Here is a 20,219-nt window from a genome sequence, read left to right as displayed (position 1 = left end):
GCCGTTTTGCACCTGACCTATTTAGAGAGAAACGATCTCTGTTGAACAGATGTCTTCTTTCCCAAAATATGTTAAAGTTGTCTATGAAGGTTACAGTTGTTTCTTTGCATGTTTTTTCCAGCCATTTGTTTAGCATCAGAATTCTGGAAAAAATCTCGTCTCCGCAGTTAGCGGGTGCGTGAGGCCCGCTAAGAAAAACCTTGACATTCAGGGCATCAACAAGTTTCAACAAACAAATGTAATCCTCTTTTAATACTTCTGATTTTCTTATATGGTTGACGTCCTTCAGGGCTTCAGCTTGTATTATGAGGTTTTCCAAGGTCGGACGTTTTCTCAAGACCCTTGGAAGGTCTGTCTGAAGCATGTCTGTTAAATCAGACACCAGGCCACTGTTCATATCATTATAAATCAACACCTCTTTGTTTTTCTTGTTACAGAAATGTTTAATCCCCCTTACAGAACCATTGCATAATATCAGGGTCCTTGGCCCTGTGGCATGTCTTTTCTCTGATGTCTTAGAACGAAAATCGTTGACATACCTCTGGTTTTTGTCCTCCTGGGTCACATTTTGGAGCGGAGCAAATCTGTTTAGTAATGGAATTCCAGCATTTCCAGCAGGTTTACTCCTACTCTAATCCAGACCTATGGACATGGAGGTTCATCTCACTGCTGGGTCAGGAACCAGAGCTGGTGAAGAAGGTTAAGTGGTACCAGTAAGAAGGCTGGATTTTCTCCTGCTCTAGGGTTACCCAGAGAGGATTCTGGTGGCTGTGGGGAAACTCTTGGGCCTTCAGTTTGCCTTGAAGAAGTTCTGTCAACCTGATGGGTCCAAAAGGGACAGAACGGTCCATCCCTGGCTGTGTCTGGTTCAGGGACTGCAGACCTGGTCTTAGGATTTTATCAGGTGGTGGGAGGAGCACTCCAAGGATCTCCTCACTCTGGTCACCATGTATTCCATTGAGGAAGCAGAGTCTGAGTCCTTGGAGGAAGGTGAGTCCATCATTTTCTCTGAGGTTGGTGAAGGTGATCAAAAGCGCCCTGTTGTCATGGCAACAAAAGTAAAGGAAATCTATCCTGAGATGCTGAAGGCTGTGCACCATGTGAGGCTGTCCTGGTCAGCACGCCTCCTTTCTTTATGTCCAGTTTAGATATTTTTATACAAAATGTCAAAGAAGATTAAATTGATTTTACCGTATTGTTTGGACGATAAGTCACACTTTTTTCATAGTTTGGCCCATCCTGTGACTTATATTCAGGTGCGACTTATATATCAAATTTAAATGGTAATTCATATTAACCAACATGAACTAAGGAGCAAACATTACCGTCTATAGCCACAAGAGGGTGCTATAGGCTTATGAAAGCTATGCTGCTCCTGTACCTATTACAAATAACTGAAACATTAACTTATAGACAACAAAGACCAAACCAATTTTTGAATGTTTTGTTGTTTCAGTATTTATTCATGCAGCAGATCGTTGCGTGGTGCAGCTCTAAGGACCTAGACTATGACAGAACCTGTTATTGGGCTGTCTGTGTAGCTAATAACAGCTAGTTTACATGTCTGTTGTCCAAGCATTTAACAACTTCGCTTTATGTTGCTCTGAAACATCTGTATCATACTGTTGGCTTAGCACATAGCACCGTTATGCTCACGGTCTAATTTAGGCGTAATTAAGACAACTTTCAGCATAACAGTCCGTTACTCAAATGTGCTGGATAAAACCTTCAGGTTGGAGCTGCTAATTTACCCCATTCATCCCCTAGGTATGTTCCATGTTATTCAGCCGGTTGTGGATGCAGCTGTGTAGTTTAATAAATTGCCTTACCAGATTAAATGTCGGTTTTTAGTCTTAGATTGTGTAAATCTAACAATAAAATTAACTGTTTTTAGTGTATTTTTGAATGATGCGACTTATATTCCAGAGCGATTTATAGTCCTAAAAAATTGGTATTTCGTTTGTGTTTATATTGTTTATGTTTGAATAAATCCTTCATTAGTTATTTTAAGGGAAGGTTCTATGGTTGTAACGATACTAAAAGGTCAAGCTCAATATCGGTACCCAGGAAAATATTTGATACTCAACACCATTTCCGATACCACGGGGCAAAAAAAATACAAATAATTAAAGGCATATCAAATATGTTATTAACATGAAAAACGCACCATTTTTAATCTCTACATGGAACATGCTTCCTCAAAAGAATCACAGATGCTAGTTAAATAAGTGTGCAAATAAATGCTAAATAAATAACTAAATATGACACATGCCAAGTAGCATGCTAATCACAGCTAAACACACAACATTAATTCGGACCACCGGTCGCTCTAGCATCACTAATACGTTTGATGTATTAAATAAATTATGAACAGGAACTTTAATTTAACCTCTCAGAATTCATCATGGAGGAGTCACGTGACGCGCTTGGCGAGTATGGCTGCTTGAGAGTGAACTGCGCTTTCCCCCGTGTATATTTTTTGCTCAAAACACAACAAAGAGTCTTGAAATCTGCGCTACAATACCATGGATAATATTTCTTCGTCGCTACCATGCCAAACGTCACCAGAAACTCTGCTAAACCTGCCTCTGGGACGGGTGCGAACAAGGCATGCGAAACAGCTAGCGCTAACCAAGCTAGCCAGAAGGCCTTGCCATTGCGTGATGATATTGAGGAGACTGAGGCGGTGGCAGTGAGGCACATCTCCGGTGAGGTGGCTAAGGAGTTAGCTAGGCTCTCAGCGCTTATAGTGGAGAAGTCTGATGGCCACGATAACAAACTGGAGGAAATACGGATTAGCATGAGCGCTACGGAGAGTAAGATAGCTGATATAGCTGATCGGATTGGTGAGGTGGAGAACCGGCTGTGCTTTCTGGAAGTATGGAAGTTAGGGTCATTCTGACCCTGGCTCTCAGCAATGGGAGTAAAGAGGGGAAACATCTGGATGTCATTGTTTAACTGTAATGTTCCAAGTAGCGGAATTAATCGCTCTGTTTTTGTACTCTTTGTGATAAACATTTCCCAGAAGTTTAGTCCAACTGCCAAGATGGACGTCATTAGCTTGCAACACACACACACACTAATGGAGACATACAGACTCTTGTGTTTAACGCACACACATCCTTTTGGCCATAAAGACCAGTTCATTGTAATGAATGTTAATTCAATTCAATTCAATTCTATTTATATAGCGCCAAATCATATAACATGTCATCTCAAGGCACTTTACAAAATCAAGTTCAATCATATTATACAGATTGGGTCAGATTATACAGATTGGTCAAAAATGTCCTATATAAGGAAACCAGTTGATTGCATCAAAGTCCCAACAAGCAGCATTCACTCGTGGGGAACCGTAGAGCCACAGGGAGAGTCGTCTGCATTGTACATGGCTTTGCTGCAATCCCTCATACTGAGCAAGCATGAAGCGACAGTGGGAAGAAAAACCTCCGGCAGAACCGGGTTCAGTATGAACGGTCATCTGCCTCGACCGACTGGGGTTACAGAAGACAGAGCAGAGACACAACAAGAGAGACAAAAAAGCACAGAAGCACACATTGATCTAGTAATCTGTTCTACATTAGATGGTAGTAGCGGGTGAGCCGTCTTCTCTGGATGATGTCACAGTTAACAGAACGCCAGACCAGGTGTACCTACTATGAAGAAAAAGAGAGAGAGCAAAAAGTTAAAAGCTAAAATGACGACAGTCATTTCAATGTAATACAATGCAAAACTGGAGAACAGTAGACTGAAGAACAGTAGAAATCAGTAGAGTGAGAAAATTAGACCCTGATGTCCTCCAGCAGCCTAGGCCTATCACAGCACAACTATAGAGATAGCTCAGGGTATGAGCCACTCTAATTTTAAGCTTTGTCAAAAAGGAAAGTTTTAACATTAGTCTTAAAAGTAGACGGGGTGTCTGCCTCACGGACCAAAACTGGGAGTTGGTTCCACAGGAGAGGAGCCTGATAGCTAAAGGATCTGCCTCCCATTCTACTTTTAGAGACTCTAGGAACCACCAGCAGACCTGCAGTCTGAGAGCGAAGTGCTCTGTTAGGAACATACGGGGTAATCAATGCTCTGATATATGATGGAGCTTGATTATTAAGGGCTTTATACGTTAGAAGGAGAATTTTAAATTCTATTCTTGATTTAACAGGAAGCCAATGAAGGGAAGCAAAAATTGGAGAAATATGATCCCTCTTGTTGATTTTCATCAGAACTCTTGCCGCAGCATTTTGAATCAGCTGAAGACTTCGAACTGCATTTTGTGGACTTCCTGATAGTAAAGAATTACAATAGTCCAGCCTTGAAGTAACAAATGCATGGACTAGTTTTTCAGCATCACTCCTGGACAGAATGTTTCTAATTTTGGCGATATTCCGGAGGTGAAAAAAGGAAAGACCTCACGCTTCTCACCCGTTTGTACGTGCAAATGAAATGGAATAAATTGAGTTCTCGTTGACAAGACAGAGGAATGCCTCATTTCTCGAGTCTTTCTTTCTTTCTTTTTTAAAGGTTAATAGTTAAATAATTCTCCTACATAAATTGGTGAACCTCGACGTGATAGGAAAAGTGAGATCTGCCTTCCCGGACAGACGGCTTGGGTTTCCCCTGCTCGGAGCTGGCCCCTCCGCGCTGTGGTGGAGGAGAGAGGACAGAGGTGAGTGTAAATACATTTTTTGTACTGCTCTGTCTTCTCTTCTCCGCTTGATAATGACAAAACTGCCGCCTGTGAGATTTGAGTTGGGAAGAGTGCTTTTTTTTTGATTGATTGACAGATGGGAGTGGTTGTTCCTTTGTCTTGCCATCTATCGGTATTTTTCTACGTAGAAAAATAAGTTGTCTTAAACATCAGAAGATTTGGAATGATATGGCATTCCTCCAGAATTGAGCACACGCGACAACTTAAAGGAAGTGATTGGTTACTCCCAGCCGCTTTGAACAGATGTCCCGTCAAATATGACGTTAGAAGCGACGGCGTATAGAAAATGGATCGGACCATATATAACTCTTTAGAATCAAAAAGATCAATGTGAGAGATTGATCTTATAAATGTTCGGTTGGTCGGAGTCTTTTAGGGCGCGGCCCTGTTAATGTAAGCGCTTAAAGAAGAATAAGGCAGTTCTCGGATCATTCCATGCGTGGAATTCCGATGAAAATGTGGCCTTAAAAGAGTTGACTGCAGTCTGATTTTGGTTGAGTACTCCAGGTTTAGGCAAACGAGGTAAAAGCCTCCTATCAAAATTTGAAGCAATAAGGCCTTGCTTTGAGCACGTGAAGTATAAATGTTTATTTTTAACTTTTTTTTTTTTTTGCTGTGGGTCCTATAAAAAACCTGATTTAAATTTTCTGTGCGCACAGTTAAAATCCAGGAACATTGAACATTTGGACCACTAAGAAAAAACAATAAGTTTGCCGGGAGAGTGAGAGGGAAAGGAAAACGTGAGAATGTGGGAATGTTGAAAGGTGATGATTAAGAATGTGTGATTCTTGTTGACGTCTACGTGTGAGTTAAAATGATGAGAGCTCTATTGTCTGACTAAAATGCATGTATGAAAGTGGATGGTTGCTTTTGCTATGTTTTGTTTTTTTCAATTCAAAGTTCCACTGTCCGAGGTAAAGTTCTATAGGCTGATGAGGTAAACAGTGCTTGGAAACTTCTATTTTTTTGTAAAGAAATCTTGGTGGACCAAAGTGTATACTTATCTAAGCTGTTGTGTTGACAAGATGTGGGTGCAGACACTTAAACTTTGTGCTTGAAAGTTGGATAATTGTGCAAGAGATTTTGCTGGTGCGAAAACTATTGGCAATAAGATCTGCAAACTTCTTTGTTTTTTCCTTTTTGCCTGTCAGTGAGAGAGAGAAAACTGCAGGCTGTTATTTTTAGTCGTCAGTGACCAGTGTGCTGGTGAAGATTCTCAGTCATCCAGGTCATGGTCATTCCAAAAAAAGGTAAAAAACAAAGCAACTGGACTTGTTTTCCGTAGTTGAAGACGTTTCGCTTCCTCTCCCGAAAGCTTTTTCAATTCAAAAAGTCTGGAGTAATGATGAGTAACAAGCTTTATACCATTACCAAACAAAGGCCTGTAATGGCTTGGATAACATGCAAATTCAATCGAAACAGGTCCACCCCTTAGTAATGGGCGGTCGTTAAAGCCATTAAGCCAGCAGAATGGACCGAAACTGGTCCACTCCTCTGTAACGAGGAGTCGTTAGAGTTGTTATTGGCTTGGCTTAAAGGAACAATGTTTTAATCACCTGAATGAGGGTGAGAGTTAAGTTGACGATTGGCTGGAATTAATCCTATAGCTGTGTTGTAGGTTTTTGAGAGTTGGAACCTAAGGCCTCCTCCTCTGTTTAAGGTTGGTCTTTCTCTCTTGACGTAGATGGCTTCCTTCACATAAAATCACCGACTGGTCACATTCCGGTCCCCGAGGGACCCTTTAAACATCTTGTGATAGATTATGTTGACATGATAAAGCCAGTGCAAGGGAAAAGGTACATGCTGGTTGTGATCGATCAATTCAGCCGATGGGTTGAAGCAGTCCAATCAAAGACATTGGGAGCTGATACAGTGATTACGTTTCTGACAAGAGAGGTGATTCCGAGATTTGGCATCCCATCAGAAATCAGTTCAGATAACGGTTCAGCATTTATCCAAAAGGTGTGTTGAAAGGTGTTTTGTTTAGGCTAGGAATTAAACAATGCTTTGGAGCTGTCTACCACCCGCAGAGTCAGGGTATTGTTGAGAGGATCAATGGGACTTTGAAATCTAAGCTGAATAAAATCTGTGCTTCTACTAAGCTAAACTGGATTGATGCTTTGCCGCTTGCGCTAATGAGCTATTGCATGCAGTTGCATCGCAGCACACATTTAACCCCGCATGAAATGCTAACAGGCAAAACAATGCCAGTGCCTGAATGGAGGCTTCCATTCAAAGGGCCGGCACTTGAACAGCTACAAACAGAGTTGAAAGCATATATGGATCAACTAACTGCTATCCATAGAGCTATCTATCTGCAGGAAAAAGCCAGAAGTTCCTGTCCAGAGACGGTGGTGAAGAGACCAGGAGACCTGGTGTACGTGAAGGTGTTCAGACGAAAATGGAACGGCTCGAGATCGGATGGACCGTTTGAGGTCAAACGAGCGACCGCAACCGCCGTCTAAATTCAGGGGAGTGATACGTGGTATCATTTGACTCATTGTACTAAAGTACACGCCAGAGACACTGTGAAGCCAGACAGTGCGAAGACAGACATTGTGTAGCCAGACATTGGAAAAAAGTGTGAACAGACGATTTGCAGCAATGAGATCAGTATTAATGACATTTCACCTGTGGATGTTGGCAGAAGTGGTGAACCTAACGACAGCGAGGCCGGAGATGAACTCTCACAGCCTGCAGCCGGCACCACAGCCTCAGCCAACGTCAGCTCAACCACGAGTGGAGAGAGCAACGAGTAATGTGGGTCGAGACGTTCGACATCCAACCATGAACTGTGGGACTTCGGTCTATAAAGGGAAATCCACCTTTGTAGAACAAGATAGGTACAACACAACATTAATGGGTTTGAACAAGTACACACCAGTGTTTTTGCCAGCTGAACTAACGTTAATGACTCATCTAGGTCTTAGAGAACAATTAAGAGTAAAAACAAAAAGGATGCTTAAGAAAAGAGAGACCCATGCTGAATTCAAATGGAAAGCAACGGTAACCAATACAGAATTTCATACAAAATTAAATACAGAGTTTGAGGTGAACATTTATTACAATGACCAAAAACTATGTGTAAAAAGTGTAAAAAAGGAGTATACAGAGTATGGGATAAACCAGTGCTCAATTATTCTGTACATAATGGATGATGGTATTGAGGTAGAAATAAAATTAGAATCCCATAGGGATCCTGAGGACAATTACAAATATGAGTTAACAATGAAGAATTTAGAAAACCCAAATGTAATATCAGGAAATGGTGATTTAGAACAAATAGGAAACAAGGAGTTAACTGCTACAGTTCAAATGTTTAATTAGCAAATTAGGATACTTGTGGAACCAGACAGTGATAAATATGACTTGTTTGAAAGAAATGTGATTATTTCTAGATTACTACAAAAAGGTGACAGACGAAAGATGTGTAATTCTCATGCTAATATGAGCCATCAATTAGCAAGTCAAAATCAGGAAAACATTAATTGTAAAATGACTATTTGGAATGTAAATTGTGGATGGATTATTGAAGCAGATATAATAGCCTTCCGGATTGACAAAACATATGAGTTAAAATTTGAAGACATCACTTCGAGTGGAAAAGTAGATTCAACTATATTATGGAACTTACCAAAAAAAGAGCCTTTACCAGAACAAGTAAATCGTTTCCCCCCAACAACTATGGCTACTAGAACTACAGTAGAAGTGAAGAAAATTACAGTCCTTAGAGGACATGTGACTTTACCTACTTCAGTCACCAAATCAGGACCAAATAAACCGACAACCTTAACGGTAAAGACATTAACAGTCACATCAACATCTAAAATCTTAAATAGCAAAATACAAATTTCAACCAATAACAATAAAACTACAAAGGTAAATACAAATAAAAAGGAAGTGCAACCTACAGAGGTTGCTAGCAATACAGAAAACGCAAAACCTACAGTGAGTCGACCTGAAAATAGCATAACTGAACCTCCAACAACCGCCACAACTAAAACAAATACGCGGACAGTAGTGTCAAATACAGTTAAACCCACAACAGCAGTAGTTTAAACTACAATCAAATCCACAAAGGAAGTTTTAAAAACTACTAAATCCTCACTAATAAGATTAATTACAACAGTACCTTCTCCGATTGAGGTAACATCAAATCAGGACAACAACCCAATATTAGAATTCACAGAACCAGATCCAAAACAGTATGGATGCTCTGAAAAGGAAGGATGTATAGATTTCTCTGAAGGTTTAGACCAGTTCTATAAAACACGCAATCCAAAAGTAGCTACACCAAGAGCAATGAATAAACTACAGGATATTAAATGGCACGGAATCAGACCAAGGGGTGATCTTTTATGGCAAAGAGCCTTACATAACACATGTTATACAACATCATGGTATACTGTCAGGGAGTTAACTAAAAACGGTTGCTTAATCTGTACTGTTGCTCCGGGAGCAGTACTTATGGTTATTCCAGAAAAATACACGTCAAAAGAATGTGCAGTTCTGCAGCGTAAAAAATGTAGCAATGGTGAGTTCACTTCAAGAGAAGACGCAGTGTCATTTTTTAAATTACCTATGTGTGGTTTGAGTTGCAGACTCTTATATGGTTCAAGAAACTCTCATCAATACTTAGAAAAATGGAAAGGGTATAAATTAGAATCATTGAGTACAGAATTTAACATCAGTACTACAGATAATGTTCCACCTACTGATTATGACATAGATTATGATGCAGACTACGAATGTTTCGTCAGTGGAGGTATTGAGGATAATGAAGGAATTAATGTAGGAAACACCACTGTGAAATGTAATGTAACCTGGGTGTTATCTTGGTTTAAGCATGCAAATGTAACACCAGTGTTTGCTACAAAGCCCGTTTGGTTTGTAAACCCAGAATTTGTAGTAGAGGACTTTTCCCAAACTTTTCTTTTAAGGAGATCAAACGTATCCAGTGGCAGACAGTTACTGGATGTGTGGTGATGACATGCTAATGAACACTTTACCAATTAAGTGGGTAGGACTTTGTGCATTAGTACGAATGAAAGTACTGATAACCTTAGTGTATGAAGGGGTAAAAGAATTAGCTCAATTTGAAACAGGTAAAACTAGGTCTCGTCGGAGTCTAGGAGATTACGGATTAAATTAAAAAGTTTATTTAAATCTTATTGGTCAACCAAGAGGAATTCCGGATGAATTTAAAGCACAACATGAAGTTAAAGCAGGTTTTGAGTCTATTTTGCCTCAAATTACTATTAATAAAAATGTTGAATGGATAAATTACATTTATTATAATCAGCAAAGGATGATCAATTTCACGGTAGAAGGATTTATGGCACTGGGAGACCAATTGCAGGAAACAAGTAGAATGGTAATACAAAACAGACAAGCTTTAGATTGGCTTTTAGCAAGTAAGGGAGGTGTTTGTCACATGTCTGGTAATCAATGCTGTACATATATTCCCATGAACACAGCTCCTAAAGGTTTGTTTAGGGTAGTAATGGCTAAACTTATGAAACTTAGAGAAGAACTAAAAGAGAATGCTGGAAGAAACAACTGGTCGTGGAAAAGTCTGGAAGAAATTTTAGGAGAATGGGGAGCATTGGCTGCAAATAATTGAATAATTTTGGTGATAATGCTGATTGTATTCTTTTAATTGTGTGTTGTGCTGTGCCTATTTTGAAAAGGTGGATTGTGGGGACGGTGTATAGATGGATGACATCAGGCAGCAGCCATCCGAAGGGCTGATCCCCAGCCGCCTGGACACGTCCATGGACTCATGCGTATGCTACAGACTCATGCCACATGAAAAGGAGCCCTGTGATCGGGACGAACTCTTCTTGTTTTGCTACGTGTCCAGGAACTCATTCAAGCCAAGCATATGAACTGAAGATGACTAACCCTATTAACCTTGTTTAAGTTACTCAATAAATAAATAAGTAAATAAAATACAATACAATGAAGCTTTGATAGATAAGGTAGCACAGGCGGCCAGTTAGGTTAGTTTAAATTATCATAACATTAGATTCTAACATCAATTTCGTTTATTAATCCTGCGGATCAATATTATTAGCAAGATAATTTACATATATATATAATCCATGTATTTGATATGTTGTTTGTTGTTTGTATTATGATGTTATATTATTGTATTATGCTTATGTACTCTTTTTATATGACAAGTGCTGGATGGCATTGCGAGTAGCATGGCTGACTTCCAATTGATGCCGTCGGTCAGGCGACCGATGATAACGGCGGATGCTCTGAGGAATAGAGGTCCATGGAAGACATTTTCCCTGAGGAATACACATAAATAAGTGTCAATTTCCGGGGGGTTTTCACTTTCATATCAAATTGGACAGATGTTACTGCGAAAGCAATGACTGTTTTGCATACTTTCTCTCTGTTTCTTTTCTCTCTCTCTCTCTCTTTCTGACCCTCTCTGACTCTCTCTCACTCTCTCTGTCTCTCTCTGTCTCTCTCTGACTCTCTTTCTCTCTGTCTCACTCAGTCCTCTCTATTATTAGAAATATGTTATTGATTGTAATCTGCACTTATTACATCCGTCCGTCCGTCTTCTTCCGCTTATCCGGGGTCGGGTCGCGGGGGTAGCAGCTTCATTAGGGAGGCCCAGGCGTCCCTCTCCCCGGCCACTTGGGCCAGCTCCTCCGGGGGAATCCCAAGGCGTTCCCAGCCAAGAGACATAGTCCCTCCAGCATCTCCTGGGTCTTCCCCTGGGCCTCCTCCCGGTGGGACGTGCCCGGAACACCTCACCAGGGAGGCGTCCAGGAGGCATCCTGACCAGATGCCCGAGCCACCTCAACTGGCTCCTCTCGACGTGGAGGAGCAGCAGCTCTACTCTGAGTCCTCCCCGGATGACTGAGCTCCTCACCCTATCTCTAAGGGAGAGCCCAGACACACTACGGAGAAAACTCATTTCAGCCGCTTGTATCCGGGATCTCGTTCTTTCGTCACGACCCAAAGCTCGTGACCATAGATGAGGGTAGGAACGTAGATCGACCGGTAAATCGAGAGCTTCGCTTTTTGGCTCAGCTCTCTCTTCACCACAACGGATCGGTACAGTGCCCGCTTCACAGCAGATGCTGCACCAATCCGCCTGTCGATCTCCCGCTCCATCCTCCCCTCATTCGTGAACAACACCCCAAGATACTTGAACTCCTCCACTAGGGGCAGCACATCCTCCCCAACCTGGAGAAGGCACTCTACCCTTTTCCGGTTCAAAACCATGGTCTCGGATTTGGAGGCACTGATTTTCATCCCGGCCGCTTCGCACTCGGCTGCGAACCGCTCCAGTGAGAGCTGTAGATCACACCCTGATGAAGCCAACAGGACCACGTCATCCGCGAATAGCAGAGACGCAATCCTAAGGCCACCAAAACGGATCCCCTCAACACCTTGGCTGCGCCTAGAAATTCTGTCCATAAAAGTTATGAACAGAATCGGTGACAAAGGGCAACCTTGGCGGAGTCCAACTCTCACCGGAAACGAGTCCGACTTACTGCTGGCAATGCGGACCAGACTCTGACACCGGTCGTACAGAGACCTGACAGCCCTTATTAAAGGGTCCGGTATTCCATACTCCCGGAGTACCCCCCACAGGATCCCTCGGGGGACACGGTCGAATGCCTTCTCCAGATCCACAAAGCACATGTAGACTGGTTGGGCAAACTCCCATGCCCCCTCCAGAATCCTGCTGAGAGTATAGAGCTGGTCCAGTGTTCCACGGCCAGGACGAAAACCACACTGCTCTTCCTGAATCTGAGATTCGACTATCCGACGGACCCTCCTTTCAAGAACCCCTGAATAGACCTTACCTGGGAGGCTTAAGAGTGTGATCCCTCTGTAGTTGGAACACACTCTCCGGTCCCCCTTTTTAAATAGGGGGACCACCACCCCAGTCTGCCAATCCAGGGGAACTGCCCCCGATGTCCACGCAATGTTGCAGAGCCACGTTACCCAACGCAGCCCCACAACATCCAGAGCCTTAAGGTACTCCGGGCGAATCTCATCCACCCCCGGGGCCTTGCCACCAAGGAGCTTTTTAACAACCCCGGCAACCTCAGCACCAGAGATGAGAGAACCCGACCCAGAGTCCTCAGGCTCTGCTTCCGCAACAGAAGACGTGTTGGTGGGATTAAGGAGGTCTTCGAAGTATTCCGCCCACCGAAACACGCTGTCCCGAGTCGAGGTCAGCAGCACACCACCCCCACTGTAAACAGTGTTGGTACTGCACTGCTTCCCCCTCCTGAGACGCCGGATAGTGGACCAGAATCGCTTCGAGGCCGTACGGAAGTCTTATTACATGTCATTTTTATATCAGCACTTGTGTAGACACCTTGATTACGTTAGTATGTTATCCATTGGTTGTGTAAGCAATTACATCTTTTCACAGCTAGACTTGATCAGTGTGGAGTCAGAGTTTAAATGTAGAGGTTTTCTAGATATGTCACGCTGTAACGTGTCAAGGGAGGATTTATGGAAGTTAGGGTCATTCTGACCCTGGCTCTCAGCAATGGGATTAAGAGGGGAAACATCTGGATGTCATTTTTTAACTGTAATGTTCCAAGTAGCGGAATTAATCGCTCTGTTTTTGTACTCTTTGTGATAAACATTTCCCAGAAGTTTAATCCAACTGCCAAGATGGACGTCATTAGCTTGCAACACACACACACCAATGGAGACATACAGACTCTTGTGTTTAACGCACACACATCCTTTTGGCCATAAAGGCCAGCTCATTGTAATGAATGTTAGAACTCACGCTTTTCACCCGTTTGTATGTGCGAAGATGAAATGGAATAAATTGAGTTCTCGTTGACAAGACGGAGGAACGCCATTTTCTCGAGTCTTTCTTTCTTTCTTTTTTAAAGCTTAATAGTTAAATAATTCTCCCACAGAAGATGAGCACGAGAGGCGAAAGGCTAACCCTGCGGCCACTGCTGATGAAGTTGCAGTACTTCAGCAGAAGCTAGATGACATTGAACAACGAAGGAATAATTTGCGCTTTGTCGGATTCCCTGAGGGCTGTGAGGATAATGATACGGTGCATTTTTTGGAAGGAATCATACCCAAGATCTTTAACTTGGATTTCCCAAAGAGACTGGAAATTGAGAGGGCACACAGAATTGGAGCTTTGCCAAAGAAGTACGACGGTGACCAGCCTCCGCGAGCGAGACTGCTGATTGCTAGATTTCTGAGATTTCAAGACCGTAATCCCATCGCTGAGGCTGCACGTAAACTGGGTGACGTTTCCTGGGAAGAGCACCGTGTTATGGTTTTTGCAGATTACGCCAAGCTTTTGAGTGACAAGCGTGTGAAGTTCAACGAATGCAAAAAACTTCTACACAACAAAAACATGGGCTTCTCCTTGGTCTACCCTGTGGTACTCGTCGTGAAACCCCTCAAGGACCCCGCCGCTTTGAAGACCACAAAAAAGCCCTGACTTTTATTCACTCTTTGGAGTAAAATGGGCCCTTTTGCTTTTTCTTCTGGACATGTTCATGCGATCTGGACTATACCTACAACGCATATGGATACTAAAAAGATATTGACTTTTACAGACCTTATACAACAGACAGGCATGGACCTTTTATTTTGTGTTTTTCTTCATCTTCCCATGAACGACTGAGAGTATAATGCGGATTTGGTACGTGGCGGTGGCAAGGTGAGCACGACTTTGATGTGGTGGCGACTCTTAGTAGACTCTTTGTTGTTGTTTTATTTTATACTGGGCTCAGGGATTTTTGTCTTGTCTTTTTATATATGTATGGGTATGTATGTGGATGAGTGTATGTTTGAGTGTATGTATATACATATATATTTACTCACCTGTCCCAGAGTTCGGGGAGTAGGGGGCTTAAAGGCGGGACGAGTGTATGATCACGGACCTTGGTGAGGGAGGGATTAGTGTCCTTTTTTTGGATACTATTTGGGTCTTGTTCTGACAAGTTTGTCATGCGTGTTCATATTGTTGTTTTGTTCTTTTGATGCCAAAAACACTAACTCGTTTTGTAGGTTACTGTGCATTCAGTTTTATATGTATCTTGTGCATTACCAATTAGTAATAATAACTTGAGCTTTATGAGCTGGAACGTCAAGGGCCTTAACAATGTTGTTAAGAAAAGGAAAGCATTGTCTTTTATAAAATCTAAAAAATGCGATATTGTCTTTGTCCAAGAGACACATCTTTTGCCACTGAATTCTCAGAGGTTGTAGGTGGGTTGGGTGGGCTTTGTGGGTGCAGCCAGTGGCAGTAGCAAAAGCAGAGGGGTGGCAACGCCGATTAGTAAACACCTACAGTTTAAATATTTCAAACAGAGCAAAGATGACGCTGGGAGGATGTTGCTGATGCTGTGTGAAATTCAAGGGAATACTATAATTTTGGCCAATGTATATGCTCCGAATATTGATGATCCAACATTTTTTGGACAACTTGAGAAAAAAATAATTGATATGGGAGATTATCCAGTTATTTTGGGGGGTGATTTTAACGAGGTTATGGACCCATTACTAGACCGAAGCTCTAAACTGGTACGGGTTTCTAGGGCCCACACTGCTCTTAAGGGGATGTCTGAGGCATGTGCTCTAATAGATGTTTGGCGGTTGCAAAATCCTTCTGGGAGGGACTATACCTTTTTCTCTTCTCCCCACCACTCCTTCTCGAGAATAGATTTTTGTCTGGTGTCTCAATCACTGATGTCGGCTGTTGAATCTAGTACTATTGGCAATATAATTCTCGCAGACCACAGCCCTGTCTACCTTCATATGTTTGCTTTCAATGCTACCATTAGGACCCCTAGATGGAGACTAAACTCCAGCCTCCTATTAGATGAAACATTCAAAGAGTCTCTTAAGTCTCAAATTAACCTGTACATACAGACCAATGTGCCCAGTGCCCCTTCAGCTGGAGTGGCATGGGAGGCATTGAAGGCCTTTTTAAGAAGACACATGCTTCCTTTAAGAAGAGCGAGAGCCTTGCCAAGCTCCAGGATCTTGAACAACAGATTGCAATCACTGAATCTAGTTTTAAAAGAAACTCCTCTTCATCAAACTTGAACAAATTGACCAAATTGAAATATGAATTTAATGCAATACAAACAGCAGAATTTTCTTTATTTCGTGAGAGACAGAAGTATTTTGAAGAAGGGGATAAGGCAGGTAGGCTCCTGGCAAGATATATTAAGCAGAGGGAGGCCCTGACCACTATTTCAGCCATTAAAGATGGTAATGGACATCTCCTTTATGAGCCCAAGAGAATTAATACAGTATTCAGTAACTTCTATATGGACCTGTACAGCCCGGAGTCAAAGGCTTCAGAGACTGATATAAGAAATTTTATGCTACCTTTAAATCTTCCCAAAGTCAGAGCCGATCAGCTTAAGTATCTGGATTCACCCATTACTATTGAGGAGTTAGTTGGGGTTATAAAACATCTTCCCTCAAGTAAGGCTCCAGGTTTAGACGGCTTTACAGCCGAGTTTTATAAATCATTTCCTGAAGAATTGGCACCTTTACTCCTAAACACCTATAATGAAGCTTATCAAATGGGCAGGCTTCCACCTTCGCTGTCAGAGGCCATTATTACGCTCATTTTGAAAAAAGACAAGGATGCTTCTGATTGTAAAAGCTACCGTCCCATAAGTTTGACCTCTTATGATAGTAAAATTTTATCTAAAGTTCTGGCCAATCGATTAAATCGAATTATAACCTCGCTCATTCATGCGGATCAGGTTGGATTTATACACTCGCGCTCCTCAGCAGATAACATCAGGCGACTGATCGACATCATGTGGGCAGTTCAGGATAGTCAGTCTCCTGTGGCGGCTATCTCGTTGGATGCCGAAAAGGCATTCAACAGAGTTGAATAGCGATATTTATTCACAACTCTGGAATGCTTTGGCTTCAGTAAAGGCTTTATTGACTGGATTAGGCTTATATACGTTCACCCCAAGGCTTCGGTACTTACAAATGGTATTATGGGTCCCTCATTTGAACTAGGTCGCGGCACTAGGCAGGGGGATCCTCTTTTCCCCCCCTTCTCTTCGCTCTTGCCCTTGAACCATTGGCAGTTGCTATACGCAGAGAGCCCACAATTCCAGGTGTAAGCGTAGGGGGTGACTGTCATAAACTTATGCTGTATGCCAACGACATTCTTCTTTTTGTATCGGACCCAGAGCATTCCTTGAATTCTCTGTTCACAATAATTAACACTTTTTCAGATATATCTGGCTATAAAGTAAACTGGATCAAGTCGGAGGCCCTACCTCTAACTTGCTACTGCCCTAAGACCCTTTTTCCAACTGGCATGTTCTCTTGGCCTCAGAAAGGCATAAAGTATCTTGGTATTGTCTTCCCACCGCTGTTGTCAGACTTAATAAAAATAAATTTTGAACCGCTATTAAATGGGATGAAGGCTGATGTTGACTGCTGGAGTCAGCTTTATCTCTCTATGTGGGGGAAGGTAAATATCATAAAAATGGTCTGTACACCCAAGCTTTTAACTATTTGTTACAAGCTCTGCCTGTCCATGTTCCTTTGAACTACTTTAAACAATTTGATCAACTTTGTAATTCATTTATTTGGAGCAATAAGAAACCCAGACTTAACTTGAAAAAGTTACAGAGACCAGTGGATAAAGGTGGACTTGGGATTCCTAATTTACTCCATTATCACTATGCTTTTTCTCTCAGGCACTTGGTACATTGGTTTCTACCCGCTGAGAAAGCACCCCCTTGGTTCCACCTTGAGACCATGGCTTGTCTACCCTTTACACCGCTCTATAGTCTATCAACTAATCTTGGCCTTCCTAACCAGTCAAACCCTATTCTGTCTCACTTGAAAGGTGTATGGAAGAAAATGCCAAAATTTTTTAAATTTGACCCCCACCTCAACCGGTCTGCTGGTATTTGGCATAATCCCAAACTCTGCATAGCAAAGTCGCCATTTTTTTTGGAAGTCCTGGTATCAGAAAGGTATAAAAGTGTTGGGTGATTTATACAACAACAATGTATCAAAATCTTTTGAAAAATTCGTACAAGATTTTAATTTACCCCGACAGGATTTTTGGAAATATTTGCAATTACGACATCTGATGGTAAATACATTTGGCTCACCCACAAAGCCCCCCTTGTGCTGTGATACTCTGGAGCACATTAAAAATGTGTTTGGACGCAGACATGAGGCCTCAGTCTATTATAAAATGTTACTGTCATCCTCAGATCCCAATATGCTATCCCTTAAAAGAACCTGGGAAACTGATTTGAATCTCTGTTTTACAGAAGAGGAGTGGGATAAAATTCTTGGGAATATGACAAAATTGTCACGAGAATTACGGTCTAGATTGGTCCAATTTAAAATCCTGAACAGCGTAAACTGGACACCTTCTAGATTGCATAAAGTGGGATTAGCAGACTCTGATGCCTATTGAAAGTGCCAGCATGATAGTGGCACACTTTTGCATATGCTTTGGGAATGTCCTAAAGTTCAAGCGTATTGGTCTTCTGTTCACACTGTTGTGGAGAGAGTCGCTGGTCAGGGAATTCCCTTTACTAACAAGCTTTATGTACTGGGGGATCCTTCAGTTTTGAGTTATTTGCCCTCTTCTCTTGCACAGTGGGTACAGACAGCCATCATGCTGGGGAGGAAACTTTTAGTAAGGGAGTGGAAGGCCCCATCAACACCTACTTTCACCCAGTGGCACACCTCACTTGGACAACTGGCAGTATTTGAAAGATTATCATACAGACTGTTAAATAGAGTAGAGGATTATAATGACAAATGGGCCCCCTACTTTTTCTATACGGGTCAATGACGTCTCCAGCTCAGACCAACTTTAATCAGTAATGTCTGCTGTAACCTTGCATAAGTGTATTGTTGGCATCTTTTTTGTTCTTGTTCTTCTTATGTTTTGTTTTGTTTTTTTATTGTCTATGTTTTCAGTGCTTGCATACCCAATTGGTCTAATATGCAACATGGTATGCCTTGTATATTTTATTTAGTTTACACCTAAATAAAGTTCAAGTCATAAAAAAAAAGAAAAAGAATTCATCATGGAGGCAAAGGTGTCGTTCCTTGAGATGTTTGACCAAGTTTATTGTGCTGCTTGACTTTGTTGCACCACTTTAAAGCACTATTTAAAAAGAGGCTTGTCAAGATCTTTGGGTTTCCTTCTTCGTTTGTTTTCTATGCTAAAATATTTAGTATGAATACAATGACAAGTTAACATTGTATTTGCATACAGTGTTAGGGTATCAATATTTTTTACAACCTCAGAAGGGTCAGCAATAAAGGTATGTAAAGCTTCATCTTCAAGTAGAATAAATTGTTTATTTTTAAAAATTCAATAAACAATCATTTAAATGCTAGTTACTTCAATATGGAGAAAACATATTCCTGATTAGATTTGTGAGTCATAACAAAGCAACTTTGGGTTCAGGGACTTTTACTGGTGAACAGGATTAGGCCTGGATTCTGCAGAACCACAGAGAACCAATCAGAGTGAGCTCCAGTCCAAACTAAATCTTTGACTTTAACCAGAGAAAAGTGTTTAATGATGGCGACTAATCAATGAGGCCCAAAAGCAAACAGATCAGAGCTGTTAAACATGATGTAGCAGCATCCAGGACGCCTCCAACAACATCCATTCTTTCCACTTTCACTGCTGTGGTTCTGGAGAACATCCAACACACACCGCTTCACATATGAACATAGAAATGTGGGAAAAAGAGCTGAGCTCACGTTAAACACATGTTGGAATAAAACATTTCAGACTGACTCAGTTTCCACAGTTCCAGCAGTTAGATACAGCTCACCTCTCTGAGGATGCAGGTCCTGAAGATTTGAAGTTATAGAAAGCACCCTTTGACCTGTCGCTCTTAAAGGACACACAGCTGGGTTCTGGTTCTGGTCTGAGACTCTGATGGATCCTGACAGAAACATTATGATCAAAACACATCCTGTGAAGTTCTGTTAACATACCAGCCCACATTTACCTCATGGATCCATGCGATGGCCGCAGGGGCAACCACAAAACAGATGGTATGGTAATTCTTTTATTTAAATAAATCTCTAATATTTTACATTACTGTATTTCAATTTTTTACTTTGATTTGGCATGGGTAACCTATCTGGGTGCACGCATTTAGTTGACTCATTTAGCCATTTCTTGCTTGTTTGGTTTACTTCTCATTTGAGTTGCCAGTTCCTGGCAGGCTGCCATGTAGGTGTGGCCAGTAAATGAAAGGAGTCTGCAGCTGAAAAGGATCTCCTCAGTGGCACTGAGGCCTAGTTGGACTCTTCCACTTGGTTTTAGAAGGGTAGTAGGAAGAGATTAGGTTTTTCTATTTGGTTTTGCTTTCTGTAATTAAATTTGGGAAGTTTAATTATTTAAGTCCTCTTCCTCATAGGTTGCCGATTTAGTATTGTACTGATTAGTTTGGTCTTTTGTTGTAGTTTTGTTTAGGTAAATGTAATTACATGTTCCCCTCTTGTG

The 20,219-nt window shown here is 41.7% G+C and overlaps 1 protein-coding gene across 1 annotated transcript in view; it reads right to left on the bottom strand.

Annotated features, from left to right (window-relative positions):
- The window catches only part of LOC118564226 (NLR family CARD domain-containing protein 3-like), a 49,135-nt gene extending 29,411 nt beyond the window's left edge, over positions 1-19,724 (bottom strand). The window contains exons 1-2 of the mRNA XM_036141640.1: positions 19,720-19,724; positions 19,540-19,653 (exon numbers count right to left, since the gene is read on the bottom strand). Of these exons, the coding sequence (XP_035997533.1) occupies positions 19,540-19,653; positions 19,720-19,724 (119 nt within the window). The remainder of the gene's footprint in view (positions 1-19,539; positions 19,654-19,719) is intronic.
- Positions 19,725-20,219: the final 495 nt, after the last annotated feature.

The sequence above is a fragment of the Fundulus heteroclitus genome, chromosome 9, assembly GCF_011125445.2.
Source record: "Fundulus heteroclitus isolate FHET01 chromosome 9, MU-UCD_Fhet_4.1, whole genome shotgun sequence".
NCBI lineage: Eukaryota > Metazoa > Chordata > Actinopteri > Cyprinodontiformes > Fundulidae > Fundulus > Fundulus heteroclitus.
Note: the sequence above shows the minus strand (reverse complement) of the source record. Positions and strands in the feature narration are given on the sequence as shown.